Below are 17,739 nucleotides of genomic sequence, written 5' to 3' on the forward strand. Positions count from 1 at the left end.
GTATCCAAGCCTGGAGAAAGAGGCAGACTCTGCTCTGCAGTCTCTTTTATGTTTTCCTCTCATGGGCTCAGTTTTGTTTTAGAAAAGCACAAAGAAGTGGAGCAAGGCCATCGCTGACCTCAAAATTGAACCCTGAAAACCAAACTTTGTCCCATTAAGTCTGATCTGGCTGTGATTTTATTCTGGTATTACTTTTCCAGACTTGCATTTAGTTTATTCCCCAATTTTGGACAGTTTCCATTTTCCATCTGATTCCTGTCTGAGGTGTTGGGTGGGTGTCAATTGGTTCAACCTGACTGTGTGAGCTCCAGGCAATGTCAGACTATCAGCCAACTGCAGTTATGTTTAGCAGAAACTCGGTTTCATCCATTAATTCCCACAGAAATAAACAATTCTGATATGTTCACACCTTTTATAGATATTAATGTCCTATATTTTCCAGTTCTAACTGAAATCACTCTCATCAATCCTCAAAAAACAAGGAACTTTTGTTGACTTTTTTTCCGAACTATGAACATTAATGTCTTCTTCATGTTTGGGACATTCTTGTTGGCTTTTTTTTTAATGGCCTTCATGTTTGATGCTTTTCCTGGAGAACAGATGTGGATTGTTTTGTTGTGTAAAGGAATTAAGATGATTTATGGCATTGCAATCAAAAGATGTCTCTGGTGTTGTGTCATCCTCATTCCTCTTTTTCAGTTGATTAAATAAGAGTCACTTCATTGTTCATTTGTTGAGCAAGTGACTGCTGACAGTCGATCAAGCTCTTTTTTTCTCTATTTCCTTTATACTCTTTATCATACAAAGAGCGTCACTTCCTGTCCTTTTTCCCCCCCAGCTGTAAACTTGTCTGACACAATGTGAAAGTGTTCATGAACTTAGCATTGGATGAATCACTTTTGAATGGAACCCGTCAGCACCAAGTTATTATTTGATGTTAGTCATTCTCACTTAAAGTTCAGTCTGCAGTCGCTCTGAGTCACAGCCAGAAACGCAGTAGAGCTCTATTTCTTTAGAGATGGATTCCCTGTCAGAAGTCATCTGCCAGGTTACTTATCTTTTATCCCCCTGTTGTGTTTTCAGGCCTGAGACCCAGCAGAAAGCTCCGGTGAGTGCCCCTCCTCCCCCACCGCCCCCTCCGCCTCCCCCTGAGCCGACAGGGCCCCCGGAGCCGGAGGAGGAGATCCTGGGCTCCGACGATGAGGAGCAGGAGGACCCTGCAGACTACTGCAAAGGTCAGAACAGCACACATACACACTCACACACAAGCACACACTCACACACACACACTGGAGTCTGCTGCTGTCTGTGACTCTCCCTCTCCTCCCTCCTGATGGGATTTGCAGCAGCGTCGTTAAAACCATCATGGCAGTTGTGACACAAGCGTTTCAAGGTTGTTTGGTTACTGCCAGAAAGGAGCGGCAGTCTAGTTTCCTGCAGTGGCTCTGCATGCTAAAGACTCTGCTGTCTGCTGAGACGTTCATGTTCATAACTCCTGTAAGCACTGTAGAAAATTACACTCCACTTATTATCCAGTGCCTGCAGAGAAACGCAGCACAACATACTTTTAAGTTCATTTCTTCACTTCCTCGCTAACATGCTGAATACAATTTGTCAGATGTAGGCTATGACACAACATGATGGGTCATCTTTCATAGGACTTGTGTCTCTTTTTGTTGAAGAAAAAAAGTTTTTCTCGTGAGTAATATAGAAACAGAGGCCATGTTTAACTTAAGTGAAGTATAAGATTCAGAGAAGGAAATTACACCATTACATGTGTTGGCTTATATCTTTCCTCGAGAGCTGGCTTAAATCTCTTTATATTTTGAGCACTTTTAATATACTGCAAAACATTTTCTTAAGTTTGAGAAACCCATTAATGAACCCTGCAAGAAAAGGGACATTGATACAGTAACAGCAGTACAGCAGTAAAAGTAAGTCTTAAGTCAAAACTTAGCTTGTCAAACCTTCTCATTTCTGTACTATTACAAACTTTGAAATCACACATTTACCAAGTTTATCTTCACTGAAGTACACCGTCAATGGTTTTACTCCTGCAAATGAGCCTTTGTACTCCTGCTTGTTGATACATAAGTTACAGAAATGAAGAGGATTCTCTCATCACATTTCAGACATGTACACACATAGCTGGGTTTTTTCAAAAACAAACCCCCCCCCATTTATTTTTTGAAAATACTTTTGTCCACACGCACCGGGCAAATCCACCGAAAGGTGCCAGCTGCAAAAGAATGAACTCCCTTCATTCAGCTGTGATGTTTGAGAACCAAAAACTCTGTTTCCCAGAGTTTTCCAAAATCTTCACTTTGGCCGGAGTTTTCAGAAAACACTTTTTTCAGTGAAGTAAATCTGGCCCAAGTCAACATATGATCAGTTATTGAATTATCACTTGTTTCACCTCATCAGAGGAAACCAGCTTTTGTGCATGAGACTTAAACTACTATTTGACACATTTGACCGACTGTCCTTCACCTTTTGTGAAAATTAAATTTGAGGAGAATTTTTGAGTAATCCCTTTTAGGCAAAAATGTTCCCTTAAACGAAAGAATGACCCAAGAAAGGACTCACACCAACAAACTTATCCGAGATGTCAAACTATGCTCCAGTTGTGTTTTTGGGTTGGCTGCTTGCTCATTGTTTGTTTGTCCATGTGTCCTCTGCTTGTGATAGTTACCTCCGCTAAGGAGGTTATGTTTTTGGAGGAGGTTGTCCGTCTATTTGTTTGTTAACAACATTACTCAAAAAGTAAAGAGGAAGAAGTGATACAATTTAGGAGGTGTCTGGATCCAGGATTTCTTTTTAGGATTCTTTATCATTGTCAGATAGGGCCGTTTTCACCATATGTGTATATAACTCCACCATTAATGGTCAGATTGCTTTGCAAAACATTACAAGACAAGGTCACCATAATTTCTGACAGATGTAAAAGTACGATCCAGATCCTGGCAATATTCTGGATACTAAGATCTAGAATTTGAAATATGTACTGGGTCATCATCATTTTCAACACTGTCAGGTAACAAATTAACATACAAACCTGCAACCAACACCAAATTGTAGCAGACAGTCTGATGAAAGGGAGTGTAACATTAAAGTAGGACTGGAGTGTTGTGTGAAAATCACAATATGCTTGGTGGTCTTCGCTCTCTCAGTGCTTTTCTAGTTACATCTCTTCCAGCTTTATAAACTCCTCAGTAGAAGGAGTCTCCAAGTGTAGTCAGCTTGTTGTGTGCTATTGTGTGTTGTATTCATAGGAATCAGACATGATGCTCTTGTAAAAACCGAAGTACAACCAGTTTTATCTCAGTATCTTCAAAGTCTGTCTTGTAAATTGAATGTATATAGAATGGACAGCGTCGCTCTGCCATTTACCACGGTACAGTTTTGAAGCCAGTATACCCCCGCCAGCACCACCATTGTGCAGCCAGAGTCTGTGCAGTAGCGGCTATGAAGGACTCTGAGAGAATCTGAGTGGAGCTGGGTGGCTAAAGTAAATAAAAATAATCTCTTCTTGGCGTTTCCTCCCAGTGTTTTTTACTGTTCCTGAAAAAAACCCACAAGAGCGACAGCTGTAAATTATCGTTAAACGTGACGTAAAGTCTAATTTTTTAACCTCTTATGACTAATAAAAGCAAAACTTTGTGGTAAAGAAGGGAACTTTAACACAGTGCAATATCTTAAATCAACACAGTAATCGGATGGGAGAAACATTTCTACGCTGTGTATATATTTTTTGAAGTGTGTCCACAGCTCATCTGGAATAACTGGGGAGATGGACTTTTTTTCCTTATACTGCAGCCAGCCACCAGGGGGAGCAGTTTGTGTGATGAGGTCCATTTTTTTTTTTTTTTTACAGTCTATGGTTGTATATAAAACAGCATTGTTTGTGTCTTGAAAAGACGCTGACTGCAGTTTCTTTTTGGTGGTGGGAGCATGAAACTGTGGGGCATTGTTGATCATCTGATAAACAGTGTGTCTTGAAAGCAACTGAGGTAATCAAGACGTTTTTAAAGAATAAAAACTGACACATGAGTGTACATTAATTAATGTTTGAACAATACCTCTACAATATTTTTCAGGTTTTTTCATTTTTTGACAAATCAGACAACATTTTAAACTCCTTAAATTTACACCCCCAGCCTCATCCAGAGTCTTTCCCTGCCAGCCTCTCTGTAAATTTTCTGTGATGTTCAGGTGAGCCAAGGGGGCAGAAGATTCACCATGACCGAGTGGATAATTGTATCACACAAACGTTTGATGTCCTGTCCTGCCGCCCAATACGCAGCTCCTGTCCCCTGTCGTTCATCCTTTGTTCCAACAAGGTTGCTTTCCTCATGAAGAACATTAATGAGCAAGCAATTTGGGGGAATTTTTAGAGCCTAGCCCCTTAAAAAAGCACAAAATATTTGATCATTTCTTTTGTGAAAGAGGCTTTAGCTGTAAACAGAGTGATAAAACTTTCATATGTAACCTTCATTTGTAGCCTTCACCTTTGTTAACGATCAAACAGCGTTTGTACTGATGTTATGCTGACAGTTCGACTTTCAGATCTGAAGTTGGTGGAATTGTGTCACGGGAAGAAACTTGCATTTTCCCTGCTAATTGGAAGAGCTGCTTGATTGCTTTTCATTGTTTCTCAACAATGCCAATAAGGCTCTGTACTATTCTGATTGAGTAAGATTTGATAAATATGAAACACTTATTCATATGTTTTGAATCTGACTCAATCAGAACACAAAAACTACAGTGCAGAGTTCTACACATACAACACAACTCTTGACATATTTACTGCTAACAAGCTGTAGCTGCAAACTTGTGCCAAGAAAAATGAGTCTTGGCACAAGGCTCCAAAGCCAACCAATCAGAGGTGTTGGTCTCTATGTCTTCCCTGTAGTTACATCATATAGGAGTGTGAATAAAGCTGCAGAAATAAGAGTCTTTGCACTTTGGAAAATGGAGTCTGTAAATTTCCTTCAACTTTGTGTTTCCTCCAATCAGCTCTAACGTTTTACCAAGAATGTTTTAAGGACATGCAGCATTTCAGCCTTTTTTTCCTTTTCCAAGAATGTCTCTCTGGGCTTTCCTCTTGAGTCTGTATCTTCATTAATCCACAACACTTCCCCCTTGTTACATTTTCTGTCAGTATGACCTCCATCCCTCTCCACTGCGCGCCCTCCTCCTCCTCCTCCTCCTCGTCTTCCTCACTAATGGATTACTTGTCATTGCCTGGTTATCACCGACAGTCGCCTGTAACCTTCATCTCCTCTTCCTCCTCTTTATCTCTCTCAGGAGGGTACCATCCGGTGAAGATCGGGGATCTGTTCAACGGGAGGTACCATGTGATCAGGAAGCTGGGGTGGGGCCACTTCTCCACCGTATGGCTATGCTGGGACATACAGTGAGTCACACACACACACACACACTCACACACACTGACCTAGAAAAAGCCCTCCACACACCCTGTGAACTACACACACACACACACACACACACACACACACACACACACACACACACACACACACACACACACACACACACACAAAGGCTCCTCTTTCAGTCCTTCACTTCACCTTGCTCCTTCACCCATGTGCACAACTCACAGACCGCACACACCTTCACACGTGCACCTGTTGACACAAATCATCGTCTTCGTGACCGACACCACCTCATTCTGGCTTCAGGTCTTCCATTTGCGCCACATTGTTGTTTCTGTGTTCACTTGGAAACCAGGGTGGATGGATCACAGTATCATCCAACTAGTGTCACCTTCCACTGAAACACACACACACACACACACACACACACGCACACACACAGTTCCTCTTGACAGTGGTGTTAATCACACTAATGGTGTTCATAAACTGTTGAGACGGGATTGCTTACTTTATGCACACTGTGCTGTCCAATTGATAATTGTGTGAAGAATGTCTTATGCAGATGTTTTCTTTAATGTATTCACTGCATACACAATTTTCAATGACATCCTTTTTTAAATCTGGCTGTTTTTACATTTCTGTTCATTTTAAAATTGCATATTGTATATTTGGGGTTGGATTACTACTTATTGTCATAACCTTGCTTTATAGTTGTAGTATTATGAAATGTTACATTTTTTTTTATATGACCTTATGTCTGTTTATAGTGTTGCAGGAAATGAACAAAAGCTTTTGTTTGAAGTAAATCTCTCTTTTCTCCCATATTGAAAAAAAACTGCAGCAGGAATGACATCCCTCAGCTGTCTGAGGGTCAGGAAAAGAAACAAATAGAAAAAAACAAAAATGATTTATTTTTGATCTACCTCTAGCAGCATTCTGAAGACCATACAAGACTTTTGTTTCCTCTCTAGTTGGATTTTTCTTAAAAATGAATTTGTCATTTTCTGTGATTGGTTAGATTTTAGAAGCTGGCTAGAAGTGTGTGATGATTCTTATAAACCACTCAAAAATACATTATTACAAACAGAAAGACTTCAGCACAGCAGAGATGGAACACAGGTTTTATCTCATCCTGAACATTTAAACTAAAACAATTTCTTCCTCAGTGTTGATATTTAATTCAGTGTTTCTGCGATCAGTTACATTCACTGAGTCATTTAGCACACCACTGACTCACTGCTGACTCAAAACAGTTCAAAGATGCACAAACCCAAACATAAAGATGATATTTGAATGCCACCACTCATTGTCTTTTTTCTGTTTTGTGATGTTTACATCATGTTCTCCCCATTTTGCATTAGGGGTGTACTGATCCAACTTTTCTGGCTCTGATACCAATGCTGTTACCAGGGCTTTGGGTATCAACCAATACCAATCTGATATTAGTGTTAAGTAATAACCTGCACTCCCTACTGTGTGATAAGACTGGTGATGTTTTGGGTAAAAGGCAAAAAATTAGTTTATGGAATTTCTGAAGTAGATATTTATTTTAACTATCAGATATTTAAATGTTTACCCACAGTTTGGTAAAAACAATTCTTCAGCATTTACAAAAACTACTATTCAATTGTAAATTTTTATACCCTGTAGACTGCTAATGCTTGTCTTTTAACGGTTGCACAAAAGCATGAATACATCACCCCAATGCTGATGTCCCTCCATTGGCTTCCCTTTCATTTTAGAGTTCATTTAAAATGTATTTTTTTGTTTTTAAATCTTTAAATTGATCAGCACCTCAGTACATTTCTGACCTTTTAAATGTCTACCTTTGCGGCCCCTGAGGTCTGCTGTTCACTTTCACCTCGTGGCCCTTAAAACCCTGTTTAAAGACCCGAGGTGATCAAGCCTTCTCGGTGGTGGCTACCAAATTATGGAACAATCTGCAGCAAGAAATTCAAACATCTCTCACCCTACTGACTTTTAAATCTAGTCTTAAAACTCCTTTTTATTCTTTGGCTTTAAACTCTGCATGGGAGTTGTGTGATCTGTGTCCTTTTATGTCTTTATGATCTTAACCTCTGTGTTTTTATGAATCTTATTTATTTTTATATGTTGTTTTAATTTACTGTATTTGTTTTATCGATGTTCTTATTTGTTCTTTTTTACTGCGCAGCACTTTGGTAAACTTTATTGTTTTTAAAATGTGCTATATTAAAGTGGATTGGATTGGTAATGCAGCCAAAATAAACAAAGAAAGTGTATTAGAGATAACTTTTAAACTCAAAGTAACAAAAAAAGGGCTGGTTGTCTAAATCGACACCATGGATTTGCCATTTTTTTTAATCACAACTGAAAGCAGCTGCCCTTTAGTCCACATGGAGGCATGGAGGTGTTAGCACAAACTCAACACTAAACATAAAGTAGGAAGCTGCCCAACTATGGTGTGCCGAGAGGGACAAAAAAGCATAAATCAAGAAACAGGAAATTGCGTGTTCTTCTTACTAACATAACATGAACCAATGTTGACAGATGTAGTTTAAAGTGTTTGTAAAGAAACCACAAAGATAATTCTTGTTTTCTTTTTGATGTGTGTGGGGATCCAGTAGGTTAAATGACTGATCAAAAGCCTGTGAGAAAACAGCCTGTATGTTCAGGTGAACAGCTTGTTCTAAGTTTGACTGATGTTAATCTTATTTCTGCATTATAAAATACCACAAAGCAGAATTTGCATTTCCAGAGGCCGTGTGGGCAGTGTGAAAGATAGTGGGGGGAATGTGGCACTTTCAGGGACATTTTATAATATCTTTGACAAGGACACATTTATCAGCATAACTGGTTTTATCAACCCCTTCCTTAATGAGTCAGTATGATTTCAAATAACTGTGTCTTTCTTTCTTTCTGTGTGTCTATACAGAGTGAAGAACTTTGTGGCGATGAAGGTGGTGAAGAGCGCCCAGCATTACACAGAGACGGCCCTGGATGAGATCAAACTGCTGCGATGTGTGAGAATCTGATCACAGCTAACTACTATTAAATCACAGTTTTTTTTTTTATTTTCTTTTTCTTTCCTTAAGTTCTGGCTTCTCTTCATTCCCCTTTTCTGTTCCCTCTTATATTTTTCCTTATCTTCTTACTTCTCCCTTCACTTCCTGCAACTCTTTCACTTTGATTCTCTGTTGACAGAAACACTGAAGGTACGCTGGTCATTTATCTTGCATGCTGGCTGCAGAAGACTGTCAACTTTGAATCAATTTTTCAGCGTCCTTTTCTCTGACATCCATCTCCCTAAGCTCCTTCCTTTCCTCACCTCTCTTTTCCTTGTTCCCTCTTGTCTCTTCTCACCCCCTCAATCTTTTCAATTCTCCCTAAGACACTTTCTTGCATCTGTCTTTCTTGTGCTTTCCTGTTTTTGTTTTCTTTCCCTTTTAATATTTGATACTCTCCTTATCCTGTTGTCGTCACCTGTACGCTTAATCCTTGCTACATTCCCTTGTCCTCTTCTCTTCCAGGTGAGGGAGAGTGACCCAGGCGATCCAAATAAAGACATGGTGGTCCAGCTGATCGATGACTTCAAGATCTCTGGGGTCAATGGCATTCGTATCCTCATCTGGAGAGCGTGTGTCTTTGTTTGAATGTATGTGCGTGAGGGAGTGACAAAAATGTAATAAAGTGAGTCCTTGACTCTCTGACCCAGATGTGTGTATGGTGTTTGAGGTGCTCGGTCACCACCTGCTGAAGTGGATTATTAAATCCAACTATCAAGGTCTGCCGCTGCCCTGTGTCAAAAGCATCATCAAACAAGTAAGAACCACACAAATCTACTTTTTTTCTCTGCATCTCAGAAACCTCGTACATGTCCTTGTGTCTTTCAATCCGTTTTTCTCTGTCCAAGCTGTTTTCCTCTTCTCTTCTCTTCTTTCTTTTCTTCTACTCATAAGTTTAACATAGCAGGGTAATAAAAGGTGTAATTATTTGAATAATTCATGGACAGGTTTCATGAAAGCCATAGTGTTGACCTAAAACTCTGACATCTGATTTATAAAGAAATGAAAAAAAAGGAAATAAAATTGCTGGCAAGAGCAAGAGACAGCAAACCTCACTGTCGATACTTGAGGCCAGTACAGACCTGCTAGTGTAGCTCTTCATGCAGCTGTCCACTCCACACTTTGAACTTTAGTACCACTACAGTCCTGTGATTCAGGACCAGTGGGCATTTTCCCCTCAGCCACCTGATGAGCATGTGAATTTCTCAAGCTGCTGTGAGCCTCTCTAAAGCCCGTCTGAAGATGAGAAGAAATTAAACGAGACTGCTCCTTTGCTTCAATCTCAAAGCCTCCAGACTCAAACAAATGAGAGAACCAGAGAAACAACAACATTAACAGCAGCCCGACTCAGCCCTCAGAGAGGGACAAACACTGGAAGAGCAGCTCATTTGGCCCTGAGACACAGTGAGGAAATGAAAGAGGGGACGAAGGGTTAGAGAATGAAGACTTCTGTCTTCACTTTCTTTAAGTGTACACACGTTTTCAGTAACATCTATGCCTGTTTGTCTGAATGTGTTTGCAGGTCCTGCAGGGTCTAGACTATCTCCACACCAAATGTAAAATCATCCACACAGACATCAAGCCCGAGAACATTCTGATGTGTGTAGACGATGCCTTTGTCAGACGTATGGCTATGGAGGCAACTGAATGGCAGAAAGCTGGAGCTCCCCCACCATCAGGATCAGCAGGTAGACATGAAATACCCTTCTCAAAAGGGCAGAGGTTTCATAGCTTAGGAGCTGTACCATCATCATCTCTCTTCCTCTCTCCTGACTAAAACAGATTCAGGATCAAAACAGCAACATGCTGTGCATTTGGATGCTGATGTGATTTGCTTTGTTTATAGTACAGATGATTTATGGAAGCCCAGCAGTGATCCCAAGTATCTTGAGTTTGATCAAATGGATTTTGATCATTTGTTCACTCAGTTGCTATTAATAAACTTAAAGAGCCATCACTCAGAAACATCGGTCCCTGGAAACCCGAGGAGCATGTTTTGTGTTTTTTTTTATCTAGTTGTGTTTTATTAGTTTACTCACCTAAAGGCAGCTGGCTATAGCTTTGTGTTCAGCGAACACATTGAGACCAGGAAATATTATTAATTTTTAATTGATTTTTTGATTAATAAATATATATTTTTACTTTTTCAGTCCTATTCAGTGCTGTATGTTTGTCCCCCCAAAACCTAGCTTGCAGGTAGGTTTAAGCTTCCCTGTAACAATAAGAGTGAAATTAGAATATCAATATTGATCGATTAACATGTACCTTATATCAGCATCATTACTCCATAAAAACATTTTGTGATACTATGATACTTTTAGTGTTTTAGTTATCCTTTTTCTTAAGCTTCCTCACAGCAGTTCTGATGTTTTCGTGAGAGAAAGGCCAAAGTACCTCAAAAGTTCATATTCTAACTTCAGAGTAATTTTAAAGTACATAAATGAACAAAGTTGTTGTGATTGAAACAATTTTCTTCTTCACTAAATGATGAGGTATAATGTTGAGGTCCTCGGTAACTGTCAGGACTCAGAGAAAGCTTCCTGTACCTCATCTGTCACCCCAGACACAAATGTTTTTTTTTCATCTCCTGTCACCAAGTTCCTCCACTGAAAAAAAACAAGGTCTTGAGGAGGAAAAAAAAAAGGAGAACGGTCCTTACAAACTCGACATGAACCCTGTCCTCCCGGTGAACTCAACAACGAGCTGTCGATTGCTTGCATCAGCTGCAGAAGTTGTTCTGAGCCATGGGGAAACCAATTATACTGCTTACATTTCTATGCAATTAAAGCCGGGCACAAAGCCATCAGCTGTCAAAACAGGAGGGCTCGCTGGTGACAAAATCCCTCTTTGGTTTAAGAAGAGTAAATAACATCTTTTAATGTCACATACATAGCTGCAGATGTGCTTTATGCTATTAATCCTTTTGTTTCTGCTTATTATTTGATTCTGTGACATCAGCTTAATTAGCCAGAAAAAATCTCTGGGTGGTTGAAAATAAGTTTGATGAAATATTTTGATGCCTAAAAGTTGCTATTCCACTGAACTTCCTAAATAGCTATACTCTGTTAGTTTAATTAGCCCCTGATTTATACATTTTTGGAAACAGATTTGTTGGTTAAGTGAAAGTCTGTTTTAATTGATAATTTGTGGATTTTTAATCTGGAGCTAAATCCTTTAAAGTCAAAAGTATACTGCTGTTTCTTTTTACCACTGGCAGGCTAAGAGTGATACATCATGTAATTGCACTTTCTCCTCTTTCAAACTGAAATGCTTATTCCCACTGTTTTTTTCTGCAGCCATTGACCTCTTCTTTATTGACATTTCAGAGTGAAACCTCTTGAGCAGCACATGAGTTGAGTAAAAATCAGAGTGGGTGACATGTTCAGTGTGACTATTAAGACCATGTGTATTCCCTCAAAAAATTATATTGCAGCCATTGCATCCTACTTTGCTGTTCCTGGATTATACTTTCAACAATACCAGGTTCATTAAGAAATTTTTTTTTTTTTGGTTGGGTCTTCCAGAAGTAGAACTGAGAAAAGTATTGTAAATACTCAGTCACCACAGACTGTCAGTGGACAGTGAGATTTCTCAGAAAGTTATTAGTGCCGGTGTTTGTGAGTTGGGTGTTATTCCCAGTGAGGCTCATTTGCATTGAAAGGGTCTCATTTTAACCCTAATAAATGCATGGTGACTCATTCAACTGTCTGCAAACACTGGCACACATTAACAGCATTTTCTCTATAGAGCAGTTTAGTGGTGCTGTTAACCCCTTGATGCCTGTTGTCACAATTTTGCGACATCCGCTGTCAGGTCTTGATGCAGCTGAAATTACCTTTTTATCTCATTATTACCTATTGATTCATACTCTACAAATACAAAGAGCATATCCGATCCACTACGTCACAATATATTGGTCAGGGATGAACTTCTATATATTAGGGGTGTAATGGTACACAAAAATCACGGTTCGGTACGTACCTTGGTTTTAGGGTCATGGTTCGGTACATTTTCGGTACAGTATGGAACAACGCAAAACCATTTGCTTGTTCAGCATGTTTGTTAAACCAAAAACTTGCCATTATACAGCGAGGGGGGAGGCTCTTCAAGCTCTGGTTGGTCGTTAGCAGCAGCCATGATGCACAATTCAGACACAAGCTCCTGTGGCTACGGAAGCTCGTTGATATTCATCTTCTGATTGGCTCACCGTGAGACGTCACGTCCACATGATATGCACATGATCGCAAAGCACGAATCACAGACCACTTTCCTCATGAATATTACAACATCTTCCCTGCTCAGCCAATCATAGACGAGTACTCACGTGAATATTAAAGAGCCATGTGCAGCGGCTAACGTAAACCTACTGTACTCGTTCGAATACAGCACTGTACCGAACGGTACGGCCTTATGGAGCGGTTCGGCACGGATACATGTACCGTTACACCCCTACTATATATGTAATATAACTTAGGTATAACTATTGTGTGTACCATACTCAAATTTACAATCTCTACTTAATTTAACATCTGTAAGAATGCAAAAAGACGTTGAAAAATCTATTTTTTTAAATTGTGAATTAATTCATGCAGTTAGGGGTTAACCTTTTGAGCGTGCTGTGTGAATCGGACGTTTTTTTCTCAGCTTATTTTTTCAGGTGTACTGGGTGCCAAAGTGATGCAGTCCTTTTGTGAATCAAGCCCTCAGACTGAAAAAAACATGTCGTGTTTGAAGTCATTTCTCTTACTTTAATCTTACTTCTGATTGGTGCTTGGTGATTGAGGTGTAAGTAAACTATATAGCAGCTGCATTCTCAGACACATGAAGAAAAACCATCCATCTTTTGGATCTGGGACAAAGAAGAAAAGCTGTGAGAGTGTGCACCATCCTTTTTTTGTCTGCTATTCTCTTATTCCACAGACAGATTCTGTTAGCGTCAGGTATGAAAAGAGAATGTATTCATAACCAAAAAGTTCCATTTTTAGACGATATATAGAGCAGACTGTGAACTCAGCCGTGTGGCGGTATAGATGTGTGTGCCACTTTGAAGCGTCTGATTGTGGTTGTTTTTCTCTCTGTCTGTCAGTTAGCACAGCCCCCCAGCTCAAACCGGTGAGTACAACAGATGTGAGTATGAAATGAGAGCAATGCACACACACACGCACACACACACACACACACACACACACACACACACACACACACACACACACACTTGCACATAAACATAAACTCACAACTTCAGAAACAATTCCCAACTTGTCACATAGTTTTGCGTGGTGATAGCTAGCTGCAGGAGGATTCTGAGGGCTACAATAATAGTAAGCTAAAAATGTAGCCAAAAACAAGTTGATGTCAGCTCAAGCAGGCATCATTACAGGCATCCATTTTCAATAAGCTGGGACAAATATCATGATATTTCACTTAGTGATCATCCAATGAGGTTTTACTTGTTTATTTTAGCTTCCAGTACATGTAGGATCAAGATTTCTGAGTAGTATGAAATTTTCATGCAAAAATCTGACTTCAAGTTTGGAAAAAAGCTTCCCATCTCATTATTTATTAAAGAAATTACTAATTTTAAACCCAGTTAATATGCAGAATCTGTAAAAAAAAAAGTATTTTGTATTTTCAGATTTGATTCAGATTCCAGCAATCATAATCACAGCAAAGACTTATTCTAAGGCTGCTAGAGCCAGATGATGCATGGACGAGCGTGGCACCATGTTTTTTTTTGTTTGTCTAATGTAGTTTTAATCCGAAACTCAGACAAAAATAACAAACAAAAAGTCTGCTGAAATCAAAGAAATTGAGCAAAACTTTTCTAGCTTTTGCAATAAATTGATAATATTCTCTTTTTAAATATTCAATATAAGAATTCTAAGAAGAGGAGGATGATTTGAGAAACAAGAAGCCCTCAGGATTTGTGAATACGTGTTTTTCCCAAATGAACTGTTTGAGCTTGAGCCCTTGTAGCAACAAAAATCAAATTCTAAAAAATATGTCTACTTACTTTTCTAAAATGCAGCTGTTTATTTGTAATATGAAGCAGAAGTGATAGTGCACATTACAAAAAAAAGTCAACCAACACTCAATGAAGTAACAAAACTTTTAATGTCTTATTTGTTTGTTGTTCTGCCTCCATGTAATCATTCCTCTGTGCCCTGTTTTGTGTCCCAGGTAGGAAAGATCTCCAAGAACAAGAAGAAGAAGCTGAAGAAGAAGCAGAAGCGACAGGCGGAGCTGCTGGAGAGGCGAATGTTGGAGATTGAAGCCCTGGAGAGAGAGGCGGAGAAAAAAGAGGAGAGAGCCAAAGAAGGGGGGGAGAAAGGAGACCATGAACAGAACCCACCCTCACCCTCAAAGAAGACATCACCGCCGATCGGCCCAAGCATTGCGCTGGGAGAGAGCGACGATGATGATGATGAGGAGGAGGAGGAGGAAGAGGAGGAGGGAGGAGAAAGGGAGAGGCCCATCAGGTTGACAAATCATACGTGTGAGTATTGTGATCCTTGGGTTTAGCTTAGGCTGAGAGCTTTGGGGATTTTTGTTGTTGAGCCAAACATTGTAAGAATATCATATGTTTTAGATGTGTGTGTGAGTGAAATGTAAAGTCTGATGAGGTGAAAAGATCTTACATACACCCCAACACTTGTCAGGGTCTGGGTCGTGGGGCAGCAATGCCATCAGCAAAGACCAGTGTAATCCCCGACTACTTCCACTAACTTCTCTGGGAGGATGCTGAGGTGTTCCCAGGCCAGCCGAGAGACATGTTTTCACCACTGTGTCCTGGGTCTACCCCAAGGTCTTCTCCTAGCTTGAAATGCCCGGAACACCTCCCCAGGGAAGCATCCGGTACGCATCTTCACCAGATGCCCCTACCTCCTCATCTGGCTCCTCTCGATGCAGAGGAGCAGCGGCTCTACACCAAGCCTCTCCTGGATGCCTGAGCTCCAAACTTTATCTTATCCCAGCGGAGAAAGCTCATTCCACTGCTTGTATCCACGTTTTTTTTCTTTCGGCCACTGCCCACAGCTCGTAGCCTTAAGTGAGGGTTTGAACTTAGATTGTCATTATCTACATGTTAGATTTAGCACAGTGAAAGTGTTCCACCCAACATGTTTAATAACCAAGGTGTTAGTTTTCCTCTTGTGTAAACCCAGCTTCAGGAGCTTTCTCATTTAGCAAATGTAAGTAAGTAATAGTTTGCGCTTACATTGTTTTTTCATGAAGGGTCTCAGCTCAGTATGATGTTTTTACCTTGAACAGGTCCCTTCCTCTCCAGTGTCTTCCATCACATCTGTTTGTCTGCGGCTATACTGCAGTACATTTTGTAACTTGCTTCATCACAGCCCAGTTTAGACCACTGAATCATCACCTGCATCCCTGATTTTTCTGACACAGCTGAACTGAACTTAATCATTTTTCTGCCTAACACAAAGTGGAACAAACCTGAATGTCAGTCTGGTTATGAAATTCTTCTTGTTTCTTTTCATTGTATCAGCTCTCAGGAACGTTATGTTTGAATTCTTTCACCTTGAGGAATGTATAAAGGTTATTTTGTACTTTATCTGGGCCATCGACAACTTAAGAAAGAAAGAAAGCCTCCAACAAACCTGCAGCATGAGTGAGTGAGTGAGTGAGTGTGTGAAAGTGGGTTTGCAGGTTTGTGTAGTCTGACTGTGAATGAAAAGGAGCATGGATTGGCTCCAACCAGCTTCCCACGCTGATCCCACTCTTTGGGAGGCTGGGCTGATTCACAAAAAAAAAAACTGTCTTTCTCTGTCTCTCCACCCTCTGTCTTGTTCATACTCCTTTTCTTTCTTTCACTACCTTCCCTCCTTTCTGTATCCTCTTTTCACGAGATTTGCTGCACTGCCTACACCGTCCCTGAATGCGTTTGTTTCTCCTTCCCACATATTTCCTCTCTTAACTGTCTTACTTTTTACTCATGTTAGGCGCTGCGCCTCCTCAGGAGCAGAGTGAGCCACCTCACATTACTGAAGACGACCCTGATGCAGAGGTGGAGGAGGAGGAGGAGGATGATGAGGAGGAGGAGGAAGAGGAGGAGGAAGAGCTGACCCCTATTGCTGAAAAAGATCCCCCCATTCCCCCCAACACAGAAGAAGGTAACGAAGATACAACGCAGGCAGCAGCCGAAGAAGAAGAGGCTGATGAGGAGGGAGTGGAGGAGGAATCAAAAGGGGCAGAGGATGAGAATGAGAAAGAAGATGTAGAGAAGATAGAGCAGGAGGAGGAAGAGGAGGAGGAGGAGGAGGAGGAGGAAGAGGAGGAGGTGGAGGTGGAGGAGGGGAAAGAGACTGAGAAAGAGGAGAAGGAGTTAGAGGAGCCAAAGACTGAGTTAAAAATAGAGGAGGAGGCAGAGGTGGAAAAAGAGGAGTCAAAGGAGAAGGAGGTGGAAGAAGAGGAGGATGATGAGGAGGAAGAGGAGGAGGATGATGATGAGGAAGATGAGGATGACGATACGACTGCAGACCTCCTCACAGAGAGCACCTCCCCCATCATACCTGACAACAACAAAAACAATTTGGCCAAAACCAACGGTCACGTTTTGTTGGGATCTGAGGGACTGAAACCAAACCCTGGGGCTCCTCCGCCCCCCTCACCCACCCCCGAACCTCTCCTCTGCCCCCTGGTGGAGTCTGAGCTCAGCTACACGGATAGGGACAACTCCCTCAGCTCTGGTTACGAGTTGTATAACGGAGAGGTGAGCGAGCAAGGGCTCACCAACGGCTCCAGTGAACACCACAGGGTCACGATGCCCATCTTCCCAGACCTGCCCCTGGATCCTCTGCCAGGAAACCCCATTTCTGTTGGTACAGCAGACATTGGAGAAGGACCGTCCCCCAACAGCCCCACCGCCGACCGCAGTCGCACTGTGTCGTCCTCAAGCACAGGGGACACACCCAAAGGTAAGATTTGGTTACAAATCTCTATTTATTAACAAAACATTCGGAGTTTGACACCAGTGAATATCTTTTAAAGAAAACCTCAATTTATTCCTTATGTGGAGGGTGGATGAATGTTTGTGGTGTGATATCATTTAATGCAGGGCTGAAGACATTCCCTTTATTATTTCAAGAGTTTGACTGTGGTATTCAGTTTTTCTTGTACAATAAAAGCAATTTTCTGTCCATTTAAATAAATAAGTGAGATTTTGAGGGGGTTGGTCACAAAACAAGGTACAAATAAGTAGGGATGGTCGAGTACTGATACCAGGTATTGGTATCGGGCTGAAACCAGCCATTTTCAAGGTATTGGTACTTGTGAACGCTAAT

General features: G+C 40.8%; 1 protein-coding gene across 5 annotated transcripts in view; it reads left to right on the top strand.

Moving 5' to 3' along the window:
* The window catches only part of srpk2 (SRSF protein kinase 2), an 84,440-nt gene that overhangs the window by 53,594 nt on the left and 13,107 nt on the right, over positions 1-17,739 (top strand). For 3 of the 5 annotated variants that reach the window (XM_074677579.1, XM_074677580.1, XM_074677582.1), the window contains 9 exons: positions 1,084-1,235; positions 5,308-5,416; positions 8,311-8,398; positions 8,906-8,993; positions 9,091-9,197; positions 9,963-10,128; positions 13,527-13,567; positions 14,621-14,936; positions 16,399-17,373. In XM_074677579.1, coding sequence (XP_074533680.1) covers positions 1,084-1,235; positions 5,308-5,416; positions 8,311-8,398; positions 8,906-8,993; positions 9,091-9,197; positions 9,963-10,128; positions 13,527-13,567; positions 14,621-14,936; positions 16,399-17,373 — 2,042 coding nt within the window. The remainder of the gene's footprint in view (positions 1-1,083; positions 1,236-5,307; positions 5,417-8,310; positions 8,399-8,905; positions 8,994-9,090; positions 9,198-9,962; positions 10,129-13,526; positions 13,568-14,620; positions 14,937-16,398; positions 17,374-17,739) is intronic. The other 2 variants (XM_074677583.1, XM_074677581.1) reach the window with 1 other exon arrangement.

This window comes from Halichoeres trimaculatus, unplaced genomic scaffold (genome assembly GCF_033239565.1).
Source record: "Halichoeres trimaculatus isolate MK-OKI-2021-1 unplaced genomic scaffold, fHalTri1.1 fHalTri1_scaffold_10, whole genome shotgun sequence".
NCBI lineage: Eukaryota > Metazoa > Chordata > Actinopteri > Labriformes > Labridae > Halichoeres > Halichoeres trimaculatus.